Below are 19,216 nucleotides of genomic sequence, written 5' to 3'. Positions count from 1 at the left end.
GAAATGTGACCTCGTCAATTTGTTGAGATAGCTCATTAGCATGGGGTAACAGTTCCAGTTTTCCTGGCAGGTATAACGTAGGATTACACTTATTACCTACCTGTACTTCCCACCCCTAGCAAAGTTTGAGATCACCATGTGACTTATTCTGGCCAATAAAATGTGAGCAAACGTGGTATGTCCCTTTCAGGCAATAGTTTTAACAGCTAGTGTGCAATATACCAGCTTTATTTTCTTTTGCCACAGTCACTAAAAATGCTCAAGTGGTGGCTGTCATCAGCATCGGTCCCAGAATGAACATAACAAAGAGAACCCACAACTGATATGCAATGAGCATGTGTCATAGGAAGAAATAAACCTTGTTGTCTTAAGCCACTGAGATTTTAGGACTTATTATTGCAGAACAATCTAATTTATCTTCATTGATATACAAACTAGAAGTGAGATGCTGCCATAACAAGAACTCCAAAATACTGGATCAGGGATCAAGCAACAAGGAAGCTTCCCCCCCGCAACCCACCCCCCCCCCCCCCCCCCCCCCTTCAAGGAAACTTATCAGAGACAGGAGCTCAGCAAATGATCCACATTAAGGAGTAACAAAACATTTGATGAAATTGTCACTACAATAATTTGGAAGTGGCACATACCTAATGAATTTATGAGAATGTATCTAGGGGGCTAATGGATGTATTTATACCTTAATAGAAGCGACTAGAAGACGGGAAGATGAGAACTATGTGAGAGTTGCTGTTGGTTGTGCCTAATGAAATATTAAAAGAAAAGTACTCAAAGAAGAACCACCATCCAAGAGACTAGTGATTCAAACCTTAAAATAATCCTTTAGTCCCCACCTTTGTGGGGTCAGGCGGTAAGCTAAAAAAACTGCTCAGCCATGGGAAGAGCTCATAACCTCCAAAGCCAACTTCAGATGTGGTCAAGGATAATAAAAATGAAAGGGACCTCTTGCAGGGCAAAGCCAAGGACCATGGAGAACTATGCTCTAGAACAGTGGTTCCCAACATGGGGCACATGCCCCACACAGGGGCAATTTGATTTTTTAAGGGGGGCAATTCGAGAATGAGTTATTAACAGCGAATTTTTTGCATTTCTTATGCTAAGAGCCTCATATACAGTACATAAACATATATTGTGACATATTTATGCATTTTAGCTCTCTATTATATGTTTTGAAACTTTATTTGCTATTTTTTTCATATCACTTTGTATTATCATTTTTTAAATAATTTCTTAGTGACTTCTTCCTCAGTACTTCAACTGTCCTTTCATTCTTTTATTTTTTTTCTTTCATGGATGCCATGTTCTTTGGAAGCTTGTTTAGACCAAGTTAATGGCCTTTTAGGCTTCCTCCAGGAATGTTTACTTTTTGAATAATAAGTATATGTCATAGGGGGAGCATCAGGATTTTAGAGACATTTAGGTGAGACATGGCCAAAAAAGAGTTTGGAACCACTGCTCTAGAGCATGTGTCAGCATATGAACTATCTGTTACTGGTCTATAATAATGAGATCAACATAGAAATTGAGTGTAAATGTTTAGAAGCTTTTATTGCAATTTCACACATTTGCAAATAAAATGCTAAGGGCAACAAAAGTTTTGTTTTAAAATATCTAGCAACAAGCTTTTCTAGAAGGCCACTGTTTCATTTGCCTTTTATAAGCCTAAATTTCCCTTTCGATTAACCAAAAAAGTAACGGTTTTCCCTCTCAACAAAAAGAGGAAATTGACAACTGTAAACATTAAGCAAATTATACCAAGATCTGTGGGCATCATTCTCTGGGAAAAAGACATGTTTCATATTTTGCAACAAATGGGGTACTTAATGCTTACAAAGTTCCTGTAAGAGTATTTTGTCAAAAATTAGCTTACTTAAGGTTTAATGCTGCTACTGTAGAACAGAACCTGCTCATTGAACCAGCCTCCAATAAAATGCTGATTAGATCTCATCACAACTTATCATTTAAGAACCAAAGGAGTCAGCATTGTCAACATCTCTCTACTTTACAGCCATTTCAAGGTAATTGGGGCAAAATTCTTTATCTCCATCCCCACCCCCTAGCACACATACACCTAAAAAAAGGAGAAAAGAGGAGGGTATCCACAGGTTGCTAGCTCTATCCCCGTAGGAGGAAGCCAATCAATGATTCCCTCTCAGTATATCTCTCTCTCCCTCTCCCTTCCTCTCTGAAATCAATAAAAAAATATATTTTTTTTTTTTTAAAGAGGAGGGTATCCAGAATTGCAATGACACTAGAATAAAAAGTCTTACAATCAAAGACCTAAAACTATCCAGGTGTTAAGTATCATTTTAAGTAGATAATATAGGAGAAAAAGAAAAAAACTTCATAGCGAAATTGTATTCATGGCCTAAAATTTGCACCTCACTGATTACAAAAGATACAAAAAACAGGCCATGCCAGAGAACAAGAGGTTCCCCTGATTTTGACAAGTGACTCAAATCCCATAACTCTGAATTCATGCTTAATTTATGTGCTACAGCACATAACTGCAATCAGTTAACTCACTGTTGCCATCGAGCACTGTCCCCTCTCAAGTAGAACTGTACGGCCCTAACCACATGCTCTAGGAATCCATTAGGTTAATTTCTTACACTCCAATAAACATGCGATCCTTCTCAAAAGCGTTGTCGGATTAGGCCTGTGAACTTCTTTACAGCAAGTTGTACCCAACTGTAGGCTGCACTGCACAACTGCTCAGCTGACTGTGCCACCTGTGAGATACCACGTAACAGCGCTAGGCCCACACATCTATCCCAGTGTGTCAGCACAGCTAGAAAGAATCCAAAACCGCCCCCACCCCGCAACCTATGAACCAGGAAGTCCAGGTAGGATTCCCACCTGGGCACATGCCTGGGTTGTGGGCTCGGTCCCCAGTTAGAGGGCTGAAGGAGGCAGCCAATCAATTATTCTCTCTCATCATTGATGTTTCTTTCTATCTCTCTCTCTATCTCCCTTCCTCTCTGAAATCAATTAGATAGATAAATAGATAGATCTATAGATGGAGATGGAGATGGAGATGGAGATGGAGATGGAGATGGAGATGGAGATGGAGATAGAGAAAGGGGTGATAGAGATAGAACCCAAAACACACCAGCATCCAGTGCCTGGGGTACAAAACAGACTTTAAAGTTCTCTGTGGATCACTAGCTAGGAAAGAAGGTAGCAACACTCTTCCTGGGCAAAGCATTAGAGCGAAGGATAGTGAAACAGGAAAGGCTGGGTCTTGGCTGCGTCAGTAAATATGCCAGTACCTTTCAGATACTGAATTTGTGGAGTGCCGCTCATTCTAAGAAGAATACAAATTATTTTCTCTTCATAATACACTATTCTGCTCATTTTATTAGCAATCACCAAAAAAAAAAAAAAGAAAGAAAGAAAGAAAAGAAAGAAGAAGAAGTCAAGAAATGCTATGTGTCAGCCAATACACGCTGGGAGATTTATTCATTCCTCACTCATTTACAGCAGTCACAGAACATTTCTTTTGCGTCTGGTTTACCACAGACAGGACGAAGGTTTGAAGAATGCATGTGGAATTTAGGGAGCACAGACCATTCCGCTTCTTCCTCTCTAGAATCCATATGAGACACAGAGTTCTATTTCTGCCTTTTCCCTAAACTTATGCCTAGCAGAGCATCTGTCTACATTCTAAGTTTCAAAGGGCCACGTTCCCCCTTTTCACACTGCTGGGTCCTCCATCTGGGTCCTCCTCATACCACTCTTCTCTAAGGGCGGCTCCCGAGGGAGGAAAGAGCCTTACTTAGAACGGGGGTCCCCCTTCGCCTCATTTCATTCCCGCTCCCCTTGCAGGGCTCAGGTTTTCCTCGCCGCTCACGCCGGGAAGGAAGGAAGCAAAATGCCCCTCCTCAGAACCCCGGGGAGGCCCCTTCTAAGCCGAACCCGAGCCCAGCGGGGCGGCCCTTGCTGGGGGAGAGCCGCCTGGGTGAACCCCCATTCCTGCAGGCAGAGCCCAGAGCCCTGGCCTGGAGGACCCGCGCGGCCACCTACCTGCCTGCGCGCGGCCGCCCGCTCGCGCCCGGCGAAGGAGCGGCAGAAGGCGGGTCCTCGCCCCGCTCGCCCCGCAGACGCGCTCGCTACGCCCACTTGCGAGAGTGCAGCGCCCACAGCCGCCACCGCTCAGTGCAATGGGCCTGCGGGGCAGGCAAACACACACACTCACACACAAACACACTCACACACTCACACACATAAAACACACAATCCCGGAGGCTCCTCCCTCTCCTCGTGCTCCCGACGTGAGACCTCCCCAACCAATGGGAAGCACAGAGGGCGGAGCGAGACCCGCCCCAGGTGGCGGGCGACCACCGAGTCCTCCCGCCGGTGCGAACGGGCCGTGCAGTTGCTGGGCCAATCGGCAGCGTGGGTGGGGAGTGCGCGGAGGGGGAGAAGGCGGAGAGCGCGGGCGTCCAATCAGAGCTTGGATCCCCGGAGCGACGGGTCCCGGGGCCCGTGGGCGTCCGAGCTCGGCGCGCTGGGGGCGTGCCCGCCTGGCCCAATCGGCGCGAGCCCAAGGTGCGGAGCGAGCGCCTCAAATGCTCGGGTTTCTCAGCTGATTGTCTCCAGCCGAGAGTTGTTTTTTGCAGCGGCCGAGCGGATCCGCAGCAGGAGGAGCCGAGACCCCCGGGGGGGCGGGGAGAGGAGGCGGGGTCGGGGGAGCCGCGGCTGCTCGGCGAGGGGCTCCGGGTCCTGTCACGGCGCTTCCTGGGGTTGGAGGTTAGGGTGGGTGGGGGGGTGAGGCACCCATCCTTCTCCCCCTCGACGGCAGCCCCGAACCCGGCCCCTTCCTTCCCGCGCGCCCTCGCCCTCCCTCCAGCCCCCTCATGAGGGTGTCCGTGCCGGGTCCCGTGGCCGCCGCTGCCGCCGCTCCGGTGGCCGGCCGCGAGCCCTCGACGCCGGGCCAGGGCGGCGGAGGGGAAGGCGCCGTCGCGGCCGCCTCGGGCGCCGCGGTGCCGGGCTCGGTGCAGTTGGCGCTGAGCGTCCTGCACGCCCTGCTCTACGCCGCGCTCTTCGCCTTTGCCTACCTGCAGCTGTGGCGGCTGCTGCTGTACCGCGAGCGGCGGCTGAGTTACCAGAGCCTCTGCCTCTTCCTCTGCCTCCTGTGGGCAGCGCTCAGGACCACCCTCTTCTCCGCCGCCTTCTCGCTGAGCGGCTCCCTGCCTCTGCTCCGGCCGCCCGCCCGCCTGCACTTCTTCCCCCACTGGCTGCTCTACTGCTTCCCCTCCTGCCTCCAGTTCTCCACGCTCTGTCTCCTCAACCTCTACCTGGCGGAGGTAAGGCGGGAGGACCGGCGTGCGGGGCCGGCCGGCCGGGCGAGCGCCCCCCCCCCCCCCCAATCCCCGCGAGCAACTCTGACTAGGGACGGGGCGGGGGGGGGGGGGGCGGGGGGCGGCGATGAGATGCGGACCCGAGACCAGCCTGGGGAAACTGAGGCACGCCTGGAGGGCGCGCCGGTGTGCTCTCCCTAAACTTGAGCAGCTGATTGATTGAGTCGGTTGCGGAGGGGCTGGGGGGGGGGGGGGGCGGAGGGAGTACGAGTGTGTGTTCTCCCAACTTAAGACAGCAGGACGACCCTTTGTTCGGGGTTCTAGCCCTCGAAGGTTGGGGGGTGGCATCGCCAGAAGTAGCAGCCCCCGGCAGCTCCGCCGAAGCCGGACTGCGCCGAGAGGGGCTGGATGCTGAGGTAGCAGCAGCTCTGCCGAAGCTGGCCTGCTGCCAGCCATTACGTCACCAGGCAGAGCTGTGCCTCTGCTATTGTTGCTGCGTTTCTTTTATTAGAAGCTTATATTCCCTCCTGCATCTCCTTTCCTGTGGCTCGATGAGCCTCGCACAAATCCCGTTCGATCGTTCCCCAGCAGGGTTAATAATCAATCACCAATGCCTGGGGTCAATAGAAAGACCTCCATCAAGCCCTTCATGTTTGCCCCAGTTGCTTCATGCTTTGGCTATTTTTCCTACCTCTTGCAGCCTAGTCTCTCTTTTTTTTTTTTTTTTTTGAGCTAATTAAGAGAAAATACTAGCTGAATCTGTGCCTATTGCAGAAACAAACCACCAAACTGTTTTTGCAATAACTTGTTTAATAGCTGGAAGCTAATCACACCCCCTTTCTCTTTTATGGGGAATTACTGGTTGGATTGCATTGTTCTGGGGAGCTTAGGTATTTGACCCATTTCAAACAGGTTTGGGAGTGTAAGGTTGTCAATCATGTGTGTCAGCTAGTGGTATTTAAGCCACAGAATTTTGAGAATTGTCGAAAAAGCCCCCCTCCCCATCCTGCAAAAAAAAAAAAAAATAGCTTGAGGAGGGGAGGAAGCAAGGTGACATCATATACTTAATACTGACATAGAACAATATTGGTCTATGCAGCTAATCCTCTCAAAGGCTTTGGAGGTGATAAGAATTAACTAGTTATCAGCAAAAGTAAAAACATTTGATGCAGAATCAGTGATTATATTTCTTGCAAACATAAACCAACTCTTTTCTCTCATAGTAGATAGAAAGTAGAATGCATAATTTTTAAATCCAGTCCTAACTTCAGCTTTTTAGCATGCTAAAAGCAATAGTTGAAAATAAGTAACAAAATATTAACTTTCATTCTTTTCCTTTACCCCCTCGCCCCCCACCTTTGGAAGTCCAAGCAATACAATGACTAACAACCAAACAGTAAAAAGCATAAATAAAAAGCATGGGTAATCATAAATCAAATCATGCCATAGTCATGTCACTTATTTGATGATGTTTTGATCTTCTAGTTGTTATTTGAACTTTAATTATTTCTCTCCTTTGCAGTTAAACTGATACATTGTATTCTTCCTGACACCATTTCTGATACAATACCAGTGACCTTTCTTCACTGAAGCTTTAATCCAGCTTTAGATATAGTTAATCTACCTATATGTGATTAGCAGTCCTTATGCCATGAGCATCAGATAAATTATTTTCCCCTATACATTTTGACTTGTAAAATTATATTAATGATCCACTGCAAAATAGTTGGTAGGCATTTCATGGAGGTAAACACTTTTTTTTTACTTTTTTCTTGTGACATCATATATAAAGTGCACAAATCTTAAATGTATAGCTAGGTCTAGCCTTGCCTGGGTAGCTCAGTTGGTTAGAGCATTGTCCCAATACCCTAAAGTTGCAGGTTCAATCCCAAGTCAGGGCAGTACAAGAATCAACCAATGAATGCATAAGTAAGTGGAACAACAAATGGATGTTTGTCTCTCCCTCTCTCTAAAATCGATTTTTTTAAAAAATTTTAAGCCCTAGCTAATTTGGCTCAGTGGACAAAGTGTTGGGCCCACAGACTGAAGGGCCGCAGGTTTGATTTCAGTCAAGGGTTTGCACTTCAGTTGCAGGCTCAATCCCTGGCCCCAGGTGTGAGAGGCAACTGATTGCTATGCTCTCTTACATCTATTGCTGTGTCTCTCATCGATGTTTCTCTGTCTCTCCCCCTCCCTCCTACTCTTTCTAAAAACAAACAAAATCAATGGAAAAATATCCTTGGGTTAGGATTGACAAAACCACACACAAAAAAACAAACAAATGTACTATCAAAATAAAATCACTAATAAAAGAGAAAGATGCAAATTGACCATACCTTCAGATGCCCACCAGCCTATCAGAAGTGAGTATGCAAATTAACCCAACAAAAATGGCGGGTTAATTTGCATACGCAGGTGCCAAGCAGCTGGGGTTGGAACAGGATGCTTGCATCATCGCCATGGCGACGACACAGGCATACTGCACCAGCCCAGCAGCTCTGGGCCTCTGGGCAGCGTGGGAGGGCAGGAAGGCGGCTCCAGGCCAGAGCAAAGGTGGTGCCGGCAGCCAGAGGAAGGAAGGCCCATTCTTGCATGAATCTTCGTGCATCGGGCCTCTAGTTTAAGAATAAAATAAAAATTTTAATGTGCAAAGCTAGATAAAATTTTACATATGGACACTCATGTTACCACCACCAGATTAAAATATACAGTATTTCCAGTGCCCAGAGGTTCCCTTTGGTTCCCTTGTGCTCTCTCCCAGTCATACCTTTCACCCTGACGTAAATACAAAGTGGCTAAACACTATAACAGTATAATTTAAAGTTCAAAATTCAAAAAGTATGCTTCTACACATAATACACAATAACTAGATTGAGTTTTAAGAATTTTTTTTTCCTGATATTCCCAGCTAGTGAGGAAGAACTTAAATGTCTAAAAGTCTTCCTGTTTAATGAATCTTGTTAGTGTGGTGTACTTTTTAAAAAGCAATAAAACTCTATTAACCTCAAAATATAATTTGGAAAATTATATACAATTATATTTGGAAATATAATTTGGAAAAAAGCTGGACTAAAGCTTTTTCCTTTTGTAGTGTCTCTTAAGAGTGTAGGTTGTCTGTGCTTGTCTTTTTATAATAAAACTAGAGGCCTGGTGCACAAAATCCATGCACATGGGGGGGGGGGGTTTGTCTCTCAGCCCAGCCTGTGCCCTCTCACAGTCTGGAAGCCCTTGGAGGATGTCTGACTGACAGCTTAGGCTCCCATGGGGAGTGGGCCTAAGCCGTCAGTCGGACATCCTTAGCACTGCCTTAGCATGTGCCCAGCTCAGGGTATCTGGCTGAGCGGCACTCCATCTATGAGAGCGCACTGACCACCAGGGGGCAGCTCCTGCATTGAGCGTCTGACCCCTAGTGATCAGTGTGCATCATAGTGACTGGTCATTCTGCCATTCGGTCGATTTGGAAATTAGCCTTTTATTATATAGGATTAACAATTTTATGACACATTTCTTAAAAGAACACATTTTCCACCTGTTTAAAAAGAGGTATCTTAACCAGAAGTAATTTCCCTATTCATTAGGAAAAAATCTAGAAGCATCTGCATTTAAAAGAAAATTTGAATTCAAATTTTTTTATCAATTTCAAGGAACTGAAAGTACTCTTCCCATTGGTTGTTCTGAATTAATGAAGCTGTCCCAGTGAGTTCTTCATATTCTGAGTGAGCAGAATAATAGAGAAAGTCTGGATGGTGACAAAACAACTGATACTTGATTTTCTTTGTAATATATTTTTTAATTTATTTCAGAGAGGAAGGGAGGAGAGAGGCATAGAAACATTGATGATTAGAGAATGATTGATTGCCTGCCTCCTGCACGCCCCCTACTGGGAATCAAGCCCTCAACCCAGGCATGTGCCCTGATCAGAAGTTGAACTATGACCTCCTGGTTCATAGGTCGATGTTCAATTCCTGAGCCACGTAAACCAGGCATATTTGCTTTTTTTTTTTTTTGCTTTTTTTTTTAACCAAAAGGCCCTATAGCTATTTTGAATAGGTGTGCTTCTTGATTAACAAATTACTCTGTCTTCACTTCTGTCATATTAAATACCAATTTTACTTTACTGTTGATCTCTTTAAAGCATTTGTTGTATCCACTTCTCACTAATTGAAAACATTCTAACTTTAAAGACTTAGTTACAAAGAATGACTGGGCAGTGTAAAAATAGAGTTAGTGAAACAATCGTTACTACTTTGAACATATTTTGGTGGTTCTTCTAGAACCCATTACATTTTCAAAAAGTTAGGACTCCCTGGGCCACATTTTCTTTTGCTGACTACACTTGAATAGAATTAAGAAAAAAGGAAGTAGCACTTCCTAAAATAATTAGACTTTTCAACTCATTATACTTAACCTCCAGAAGACAGATAGTTGGAAAACAAAACCTGTACACTAATCTAAAAACACCCATTAAACTTTTTCTGGCATGATCAATAGAACATTTACCAGGTGTACCAGTTAATAATGCAGATTTTGTAATCAAAGAAAACATGATAATTTCAAGAGAAATATCAAAGGTGCTTTATTCAAAGTAATGTCCATCACTAGCTACACATTTCCCCCATCTTTCAGGTAATTTGTAGATACTGTCCGAACAGAACTTATCTTGTTTTGAGGCAAACCATTCAGAGACCCAATTTTCCACTTCTTTGTACATTTTGAAGTGCTGCTTAGAAAGTGTGTGTGCCATGGATCGAAACAAGTGGTAATCTGAAGGATCAAGGTCTGGTGAATACAGGGGGTGGGTTAATACTTCCCAGACAAGATCTTTTATCGTGTCTTTAACTGGTTTTGAAGTGTGTGATGGTACGTTATCATGAAGCAAAATTACTTTGCCGTGTCTTCTGGCACATTCTGGTCGTTTCACGATCAAAGCATCGTTCAAATTGATTATTTGTTGTCAGTAGCTATCAATATTAATGGTTTCATCTGTTTTTAGAAGTTCATAATACACCACACCTTCCTGATCCCACCAAACGCAGAGCATTGTCTTCTTTCCGAAGCAATTTGGCCTTGCAGTCGATGTTGATGGTTGACCTGGATCAACCCATGATTTTGTGCATTTGAGATTCTCAAAATAAATTTACTTTTCATCACTAGTCACAATTCGATGCAAAAAAGACTTTCTTTCGTGCCATTGAAGCAACATTTTACTGATGACTTTTCGGTTTTCCATTTGTCTTTTGTTCAGTTGATGTGGCACCCATTTTTCTTCTTTTAAAATCTTTCCCATTGCTTGTAAACTATGGAAATTGTTTGCTGAGCAATGTTTAATCTTTCTGCAAGTTGTTTTTGAGTTTGACACGCATCTTCATCCAATAATGCTTGTAATTATTGGTCTTCAACCTTTTTCAGTTGACCTGAACATTCTTTGTCTTTCACATTGAAGTCATCACTTTTAAAGCATTTAAACCAGCGTTCACAAGTATTTTGAGATGGAGCATGTTCACCATAAGCTTCCCGAAGTATACGATAACTTCAAAATAGTATTCTTCAAAATAAAGTAATGAATTAAAACTTCCCGCAAATGCACTCCTTTTGGCACGAAATTTGACATTTTTAAGTGTAAAAATATCTATGATGTTAACACCTTCAGAAAATTTGACATGTAGTTTTGAAGCTTGCTGTCAATACAACAAAATAACATACATATCAAGTCGCATATGTATCAACATATGTGTAACTCCATCTATTGAAAAAAAAAATCTGCATTATTAACTGGTACACCTGGTACAGTAAAAGATTCACACTCTTGTACTTTTAGCACAGAGGATGTTAGTCGTTAAAACAGATTACAGTCTCCCCCTCTTATCTGCAGGGATACATTCCAAGACCCCCCAAGTGGATGAAACCATGGATAGTACCAAATCCTATATGTACTATGTTTTTTCTGGTACATACATGCCTTTTCACTTAAAGGAAGCACTTTACAGCCTCTCTTTGGCATATCCAAATTGCCAGCATCGCTACACTTGGGCTTTGGGGCCATTATTAGTAAAATAAGAGTTACTTGAACACAGGCACTGTGGTCCTGCCACATTGATTTGATAACCAAGATGGCTATTCAGTGACTAATGAGCAGGTAGCATGAATACACTAAACCAGATATTTGAATCATTGTACTGCAAGAATTTTTAAAACATGTGACACCTGATTATTTGGTCATGGGCACTGACCTCTTTTCCCTTAAATTGTCAAATAAAAAAAATGACAACAGCCAACACAAAATAGCCATCCGGTGTGAATGAATCAAAATAATACCTTTTTTTGTGTGTGTGTCAGATCAGAAAAAAAAAAAGACTCTATTTTTTTGGTGTGCCACAGACTTTAGTAATTAGTTTGTGTGCCATGAGATGAAAAGGTTGAAAATCGCTGCACTAGACAAAGAGATAATTCACATCCTAGGCAAAATATAGGGGGATGGCATGAGATTTCATTACGCTATCCACACAATTTAAAACTTATGAGTTGTTTATTTCTGGAATTTTCCATTTATTATATTCCAACCATAGTTGACGACAGATAAATGAAACTACATAAGGGGGACTACTGTATCTGATAAAATGGATGCTATTTGCCATTGGAACAAGAAGACCTAAAAGGAGAGTTGATAGTATACTATCTTTGGAGTACTGCAATGCATGCCAAAATCAATGAGTTCATCTTCAAGACCCATATTGATATTTTTTTTCTTGCAATTTTGTAACATGAATGCCAGATGGTTAATCAGAGTAAAACACAGTGACTTAATCACAACACCAAAACAGATAGGAAAATTAAATTCAACTTTTAACTTTTACATTTATGGGTGCTATCTTTGTCCCTGACAATAGAAGTATTCTTCCAAATATTGGTGGTATGTCAAATAACATGCAGTTTAACTTATCAGTACTTTGGTTTTGTTAAAATGTCCCATGATTTCTCACAAAAGTGTTTTCAACAACTAAAATGAAAAGTCCTTTAAGGATAAGAAGTTATTTTATCATATTTTTATCTCATAGCAACTAGACCAATGGGATATATGTTATTGAGAGACAATCTTGAAAAGGCTAAAATCTATAAAGTATTTAGCCATCTAGAATTTGGGGATTAACTCAATTTTGATGAACATTTGAGGAAAATTATTTGTGTACTTTCTGGGATCTTTATACTTTTTTGCCTAAAAGATTGCCTACAGTACAAATGCAAAGATTCTCTTAGATTATCTTGGTTTAATTAAATTAAATTTTTATTATTGTGGATAAATCCTAATGACACTACTTTATACAACAGAATTGTGCTTTGCAAAATTATTTTTATGTCATGGCAAATGGCCCATAGTAATTAGGGCTTTCCTAATTTGGTTTCAACAAATTCTGTTAAATAGAGGAGCCTGTAAAACAAATACGTCTCACATCATGAGTCAGTTACTATTTACTGAAGTAGTGGTTTAGTTCAGTGTTGGATTTTATCTGTTACTGCGATTATAAACTGTTTTTGTCTGAATCTCCTAAACTGCTTTACCTGTTAAGTTGATTCTATTTTTTCTAAGATCATCTGTGAGGCAAGAGTTTGAGAAACAATTCTATGGCAGAAGAAATGATTACATGTTTTACATTTTGTGTAATTTAATATTTTCAGAAACACTTAATGACACTTGTCTTTACAGCCCCCATGACAGAGGTAGAAATTCGGTAAATGGGGTGTAACTTGTCCAAGGTTATATGGTAGTATGTATCAGATATGAAACTACTATATAGCCAAGTGCTATAAAGTCTTATCAAGTGATCTCTTTCAGTGAACTTTCCTGGATACCATCCATTCTTTATTTATTACTAGAGGCCTGGTGCACGAAATTCATGCACTGGGCGGGGAAGGGGGTGTCCCTCAGCCCAGCCTGCACCCTCTCCAATCTGGGAACCCTCAGGGAATGTCCGACTGTCGGTTTAGGCCCGATCCCACAGGGCAGCCATCTTGTGCCAGAGCATGATGGTCAATTTGCGTATTACCTCTTTATTATATAGGATTATATAGGATTTAATGCTTCTTTATTTAACTTGCTTTCCCATTTTCTACCACATCAAGCGTTTTTCACTCTCCAGAAATCTTTTCTTCCCCCTTCATACTCTGCGTATAACCCTCATGTCGTAGTTAATAAAAGTAGAAACCAGAGCCATCACACTGAACGAAGATTCAGAGAAATGCTGCAGAGAGTATTTAATCTTTTTCAATGAATGATAGAGCTGATAAGAAAATTCCTCAGTGGCAAGAAGCCACAAAAGAAGTAGTGAATGTAGAATGATAAACCACCATACAGATGTTATTAGCTGTTTAGCTGCTTCCTGCTAGCCTAAAGCCTGGATTTTAATTTTATGTGTTGGTAGTATGGGGAAGTGACATTGGAGGCAATAACTTGTAGTGAGTTCTAATCAGAGACCTCAATCCCTCCAGCTTAATGCCAGAAAAATAAAAATGTACACCTTCAGTGGATTAGGGGGAAATAAGCAGGTCCTCAGAGGTTGTGCCTGGGGTTTGTGCCTATCTCTGCCTTTGCTCTGAGTGAAGGAGATACAAATTGGGGCAATAAAAGTCTTCCCTGAGAATTCATAAAGCTTATTCTTATACAAATTTGAAGCCTGAATTCACACCACTTCTGTGACTTTAGAAAGAGACGGGGAGGAGGGAAACACTTGAAAAATGTGGTTTGTTACCTTGGTTCAATAGCAACCTCAAGCACCTGGAAAGAGCAAATGCAAGTTGTCTTTTGGGGAATATACATAAAATCCAGAATCCTAACAGATAAAATTCCAAGGAACATAAGCTCAAAATGAAAAATTACACTGAGGAATCTTATGTACAAAGATTGAAGATGTCAGAATTAACAAATAGTATAAGTTATTCATTTATGTGCATTAAGAAATTAAACAATATTGATATATGATCAAAAATAATCAAAACCAATTAAGCACATTTGGAAATAAGTCATTTTTTAAAATGAAACACGTAAAGTTAGAAACTGAAATGGATGGTTAAACAACAGATTAAACAGTTTAGAAAAATGAATGAACTAAAAGATCTGGGGCGGGGGGGGAATTACGCAGAATACAGCCCAGATGAATAAAAAATGGAAAATAATTATTCTAATTGGAATTTCAGAGGAAGTATTCAAAAAAATTAATGACTTAAAGATTGCCCACATTTATAAACACCAAGTTTCAGATTCAGAAAGCCCAAAAAATTTAAGTCAGGCTCAATAAAAATGAACACATTAGAGTAACACCTCAAAATACCAAAGACAAATTATTTTTAAAACAACCAAATGGAGAAGATATTACCAACAAAGTTATTTGAGATTTTACTCTAATGTGTTCAATAAAACATGAACAATTTCAACAAAGTATGAGAATCTCAGCAGAGATGGAAAGTACAAAACATAAGTCGTGGACCTGAAGAACACAAAAACAAGTGAAAAATTCACTTGAACTGTTTATCAGCAGATCAAACAAGAAAGGATCAATAAACTCAAAAACAAGTTATTGGAAATAATTCAGTCAGAAGAGCAAAAAGAAAGGAAATGAACAAAACTGAAAGAACTTATGGTATACCATAAAGAAGAGTAATATCCACATTGAATTCCAGTCAGATGAGAAAGAACCAAAAAACTTATTCAAAGAAGTAATGGCCAAAAACTTCCCAGATCTGGGGTATTAAATGTACATCCAGATCCAAGAAGTCAAAGGATACGAAAAAGAGGAAACCAAAGAAATACACCCCATGACACATTGTAATCAAATTGTCAAAGTCAAAGGCAATTTTAAAAGCAAAGAGAGAAAAAACATGTTACATGCAAGGCAACTCTAGAAGACTATCAGATTTTTCAGCAAAAATCTTGCAGGCCAAAAAAGATCATCTTGCTGAAAGTGCTGAAAATAAAAAGTGCTTTTAAAGTGCTGAAGATAAAAAGTGCTAAGGATAATATATTCTCCAAAACTATTCTTTGAAAGTGGAGAGAGAATGACTTTCCTAAAAGCTGAAGAAGTTCATCACCACTAACCCTGTCTTACTTGAAGTGCTAAAGAGAATTCTTGAAGTTGAGAAGCATTGGGAAAGATAAATATATAGACAAATACTGTGTTACTTTAATTGTAGTGGGTAAATCACTTTTAATTTTAGTACAAAAGTTAAGAAAAGTATAAAATAACTATAAAATATGTTTTTAAACATAAGATAAATAGGTATAAATTGAGACAACAATACAAAATGTTGTCAGGGATAAGTCAAAGTGTAGAGTTTTGGTATGCAATTAAACTTACTTTGTTGTCAGCTTAAAATAGACTGTTAGAACTATAAGACATTTTCATAAGCTCCAAGGCTTACACACACAAAACCTATAGAAATTACACAAAAGAAAAAGGAAAAAGCATATCAGTACAAAAAACTCAACAAAACAGAAAGGAAGACAGCAAGACAGAAAAAGACAGACCAAGAACTATAAGACTAATAGGAAAAAATCATCTAAATGGCAATAGTAAATCCTGTCTTATCAATAATAACTTTAAATGTAAAGTAATTACCAAATCAAATGTCCCAACTATATGTTGTCTACAAGAAACTCACTTTAGATTTAAGGATACACATAGACTGAAAGTAAATGGGTGAAAAAAAGATACTTCATGCTAGTACTAACCAAAAGAGAGCAGAGATGGTTATACTTAGACAAAGTAGACTTTAAGTCAATAACTGTCATAAGAGGCAAAGAAGGACATGATAAAATGATAAAAGGGTCAGTCCACCAGGAATATAGAACAATTTATAAATATTTATGCAACCAACATCAGGGTATCTAATCATCAAATATTTACAGAATTGAAGGGAGAAATAAATAATACCATAATAGTAAGACACGTTAAGACCCCCACTTTCAATAATGGATAGAACACCCAGACAGAAGATCAATAAGGAAACAGAGCTCTTGAGCAAACTTATAATCCAAATGAACCTAACAGATTTACACAGAACATTCCATCCAACAGCAGCACAATACTCATCCTTCTCAAGTACACCTGGATATTTCTCTAGGGAAGATCACATGTTAGATGACAAAATGAATCTTAAATTCAAGACAACTGAAATCATACCAAGTATCTTGTCTGACCACAATGGAATGAAACTAGAAATCAGTAACAGAAGTAAAACTGGAAAGTTCACGACTGTGTGAAAAGTAAACAGTACACTCTTGCACAACCATTGAGTCAAAGAAGAAATCAAAAAGGAAATTAGAAAATACCTCATGACAAAAAAAAGTACAACATAAAAATTATGGGGTGCAGCAAAAGCAGTGCTACAAGGGAATAGCAGTGATAAATGCCTACATTAAAAAATAAGAATGATTCAAACAAACAGCCCAACTTTTCACCCCAAGGAACTAGAAAAGAACAAACAGCCCATAGTTAGCAGAAGGAAGGAGATAAAGATCAGAGCACAAATAAATGAACTAAAGAATATAAAAACAATAGAAAGCAATGAAATGAAGAGGTGTGTGAGTTTTTGTTTTAAAAGATAAAGTTGACAGCTAGACTAAGGAAAAAAATCAGAAATGAAGAGATATTATAATTCTATGAACAGTTATATATCAACAAACTGGACAACCTCTAAGAAATGGATAAATTCCTAGAAACATTCAACCTATTGATTTTTACCTCATACCATCCATAGAAATCTTCCTGATAGGAATCATAGAAATAAATATAAAAGCTAAAACTTGTCGGAAAAAAAAGAGGAGAAAATCTTAGTTACCTGGAAGGAGACAAAGATTTCTTAGGAAACAAAAAGCATGAACCAAAATTGACAAATAAGACTTTATCAAAATTAGAAGCTTGGGGGTTTTTTTTGTTGTTGTTTTTTGGTTTTTTGCAAGACAGATAATATAGAGGCAAGCCACAGATTAGAAGAAAAAAGGTGTTTTTTCTTTAGACAAGGAGAAATGCAGCACATATATCTGTCAAAGTACTTGAATTCAGAATATACTGGTATAAAGAACTCTTAAAATTCAATAATAAAAAAGTCCAAATGATAAAATATTTTAACAGACACTTCACAAAAGAAGATACATGCATGGCCAAGAAGCCCATGAAAAGATGCTCCAGATCATTAGTCATCAAGAAATGAAAATTATAACCACAATGACATACCACTAAATATTAACTAGAAAGACTAAAATTGAAATGACTATGCCAAGTATTGGCAACAATGAAGATTAATTGGAATGTAAAGTTTTATAACCACATTGAAAAAAGTTGTGATAGTTTTTAAAAAATAAAGCATAAACTTGTCATAAAACATAGCCATTATATACCAAACTAGGGGCCCAGTGCATGAATTCATGCACCTTGAAAGGAACTGTGGGCTGCAAGGCTGCAGTGGGCACAGGGGCGGGTCTCGGCCCATCCTCTGCGCCCCCGCCTGGCTCCTCCCACTGTAGCCCTTGGTACCTTGTCTGCCAGCAGCCCCACTCCCACCACTGCTGCTCCCATGTGCTGACGGCACTGGCCCCGCTCGCATCTGCTGATGGCACGGAGCTATTGGAGCTGGCACCAGCAGCGGGTGCGAGCAGCAGCTGCTGCCCCAATCGCCCCTCAGAAGCAGGGGGAGGTGGAGAAGCCCTGAGGGACGATCGGGGCCGGCAGCCACGGCTCACACCCACTAATGTCACCAAGTGATCGGGGCCAGCTCGGGATGCCAGCAGTGGGTGTAAAGGGGCCAGCACCAGCAGCAGATGCGAGCACCCAGTAGGACAGTGGCGCATGGGAGCAAAGAATTTTCAGTAACCATCAGAGTCTCACCCTGGTGACAGTGACCAGCCCCCCACCTTGGTTTGGCGCCCCCGCTTACCTGCTCCGCCATCCCACCACAGCCAATGCCCACCATGTTCCGCGCTCTGCCGCATGCTGCCAATGCCTGCCATGTTCTGCGGGCACCCCCTGGTGGTCAGCGCACGTCATAGTGATTGCTTATTTAGTTCCTTTGTTCGGTATATTTGTATATTAGGGTTTTATAAATATAGGTATCATGGAGTAGGAAAATCCCTGAATATATAATTTTCACATAACTTAGTCTCCACCCTTTTCTTTCTCTTTTCCTACTTACCCGCCTTCTCCCCCACAACAAGAGTGCTTAAAAACTCAAATGCCTAAAGGGCCCTAGATACTACAATCTGAGAGAGAATAGGGACTGTGTGAACTAGAGAGCACATATCTAAAGAGAACAGCCACATTAATTCTGTTCCAGCTCTAAGATACCATTGCCAAATCACCTGATTTTTTTAAGAGAAATTAGAAATTCCTGTTTGATTTTTAAAAAAATATATTTTATTGATTTTTTTACAGAGAGGAAGGAAGAGGGATAGAGAGAAACATCAATGAGAGAGAAACATCGATCAGCTGCGTCCTGCACACCCCCCAGTGGGGATGTGCCCGCAACCAAGGTACATGCCCTTGACCGGAATCAAACCTGGGACCTTTCAATCCGCAGGCTGACGCTCTATCCACTGAGCCAAACCAGTTAGGGCCTATTTGATTTTTTTAAATGAGAAATCTACTTTTAAATAATAACAGGGTATTGAAGTTTTATTTTAAAATACTATGGAATAATGCTGAATAAGCCAAGCAAAACAGTTTATGGGTCAAACCCAAACCAGGGGCTACTGATTTGTATTTTTCTCTTTCCCCCCTTCTACTTTTGTATTACCTTCCTTGAAGGAGTAAAACAAATCAACACAATCTTTACAATCTCTCTATATAAAGCTAATATGCAAAGTGTCCCCTAGGGAGTTCAACCGGGAGACCAGGAGTTCGATCGCTCGC

The 19,216-nt window shown here is 41.1% G+C and overlaps 2 protein-coding genes across 3 annotated transcripts in view; one reads left to right on the top strand and one right to left on the bottom strand.

The window, feature by feature from the left end:
* Nucleotides 1-4,358, bottom strand: part of TXNDC16 (thioredoxin domain containing 16) — a 92,411-nt gene extending 88,053 nt beyond the window's left edge. For both annotated transcript variants that reach the window (XM_070419632.1, XM_070419640.1), the window contains exon 1: nucleotides 4,045-4,358. The gene's annotated coding sequence lies outside the window, so the exon portion shown is untranslated. The remainder of the gene's footprint in view (nucleotides 1-4,044) is intronic.
* Nucleotides 4,359-4,803: 445 nt separating this feature from the next.
* The window catches only part of GPR137C (G protein-coupled receptor 137C), a 58,546-nt gene continuing 44,133 nt past the window's right edge, over nucleotides 4,804-19,216 (top strand). Inside the window, 1 exon segment of the mRNA XM_070419617.1 lies at nucleotides 4,804-5,327. Within this exon segment, the coding sequence (XP_070275718.1) occupies nucleotides 4,878-5,327 (450 nt within the window). The 5' untranslated portion in view covers nucleotides 4,804-4,877.

Source organism: Myotis yumanensis, unplaced genomic scaffold (genome assembly GCF_028538775.1).
Source record: "Myotis yumanensis isolate MYYU_CA2020_CCGP unplaced genomic scaffold, mMyoYum1.0.hap1 SCAF_1, whole genome shotgun sequence".
Classification (NCBI taxonomy): domain Eukaryota; kingdom Metazoa; phylum Chordata; class Mammalia; order Chiroptera; family Vespertilionidae; genus Myotis; species Myotis yumanensis.
The sequence above is the reverse complement of the archived record's forward strand: the minus strand, read 5'-3'. Positions and strand labels throughout refer to the sequence as shown.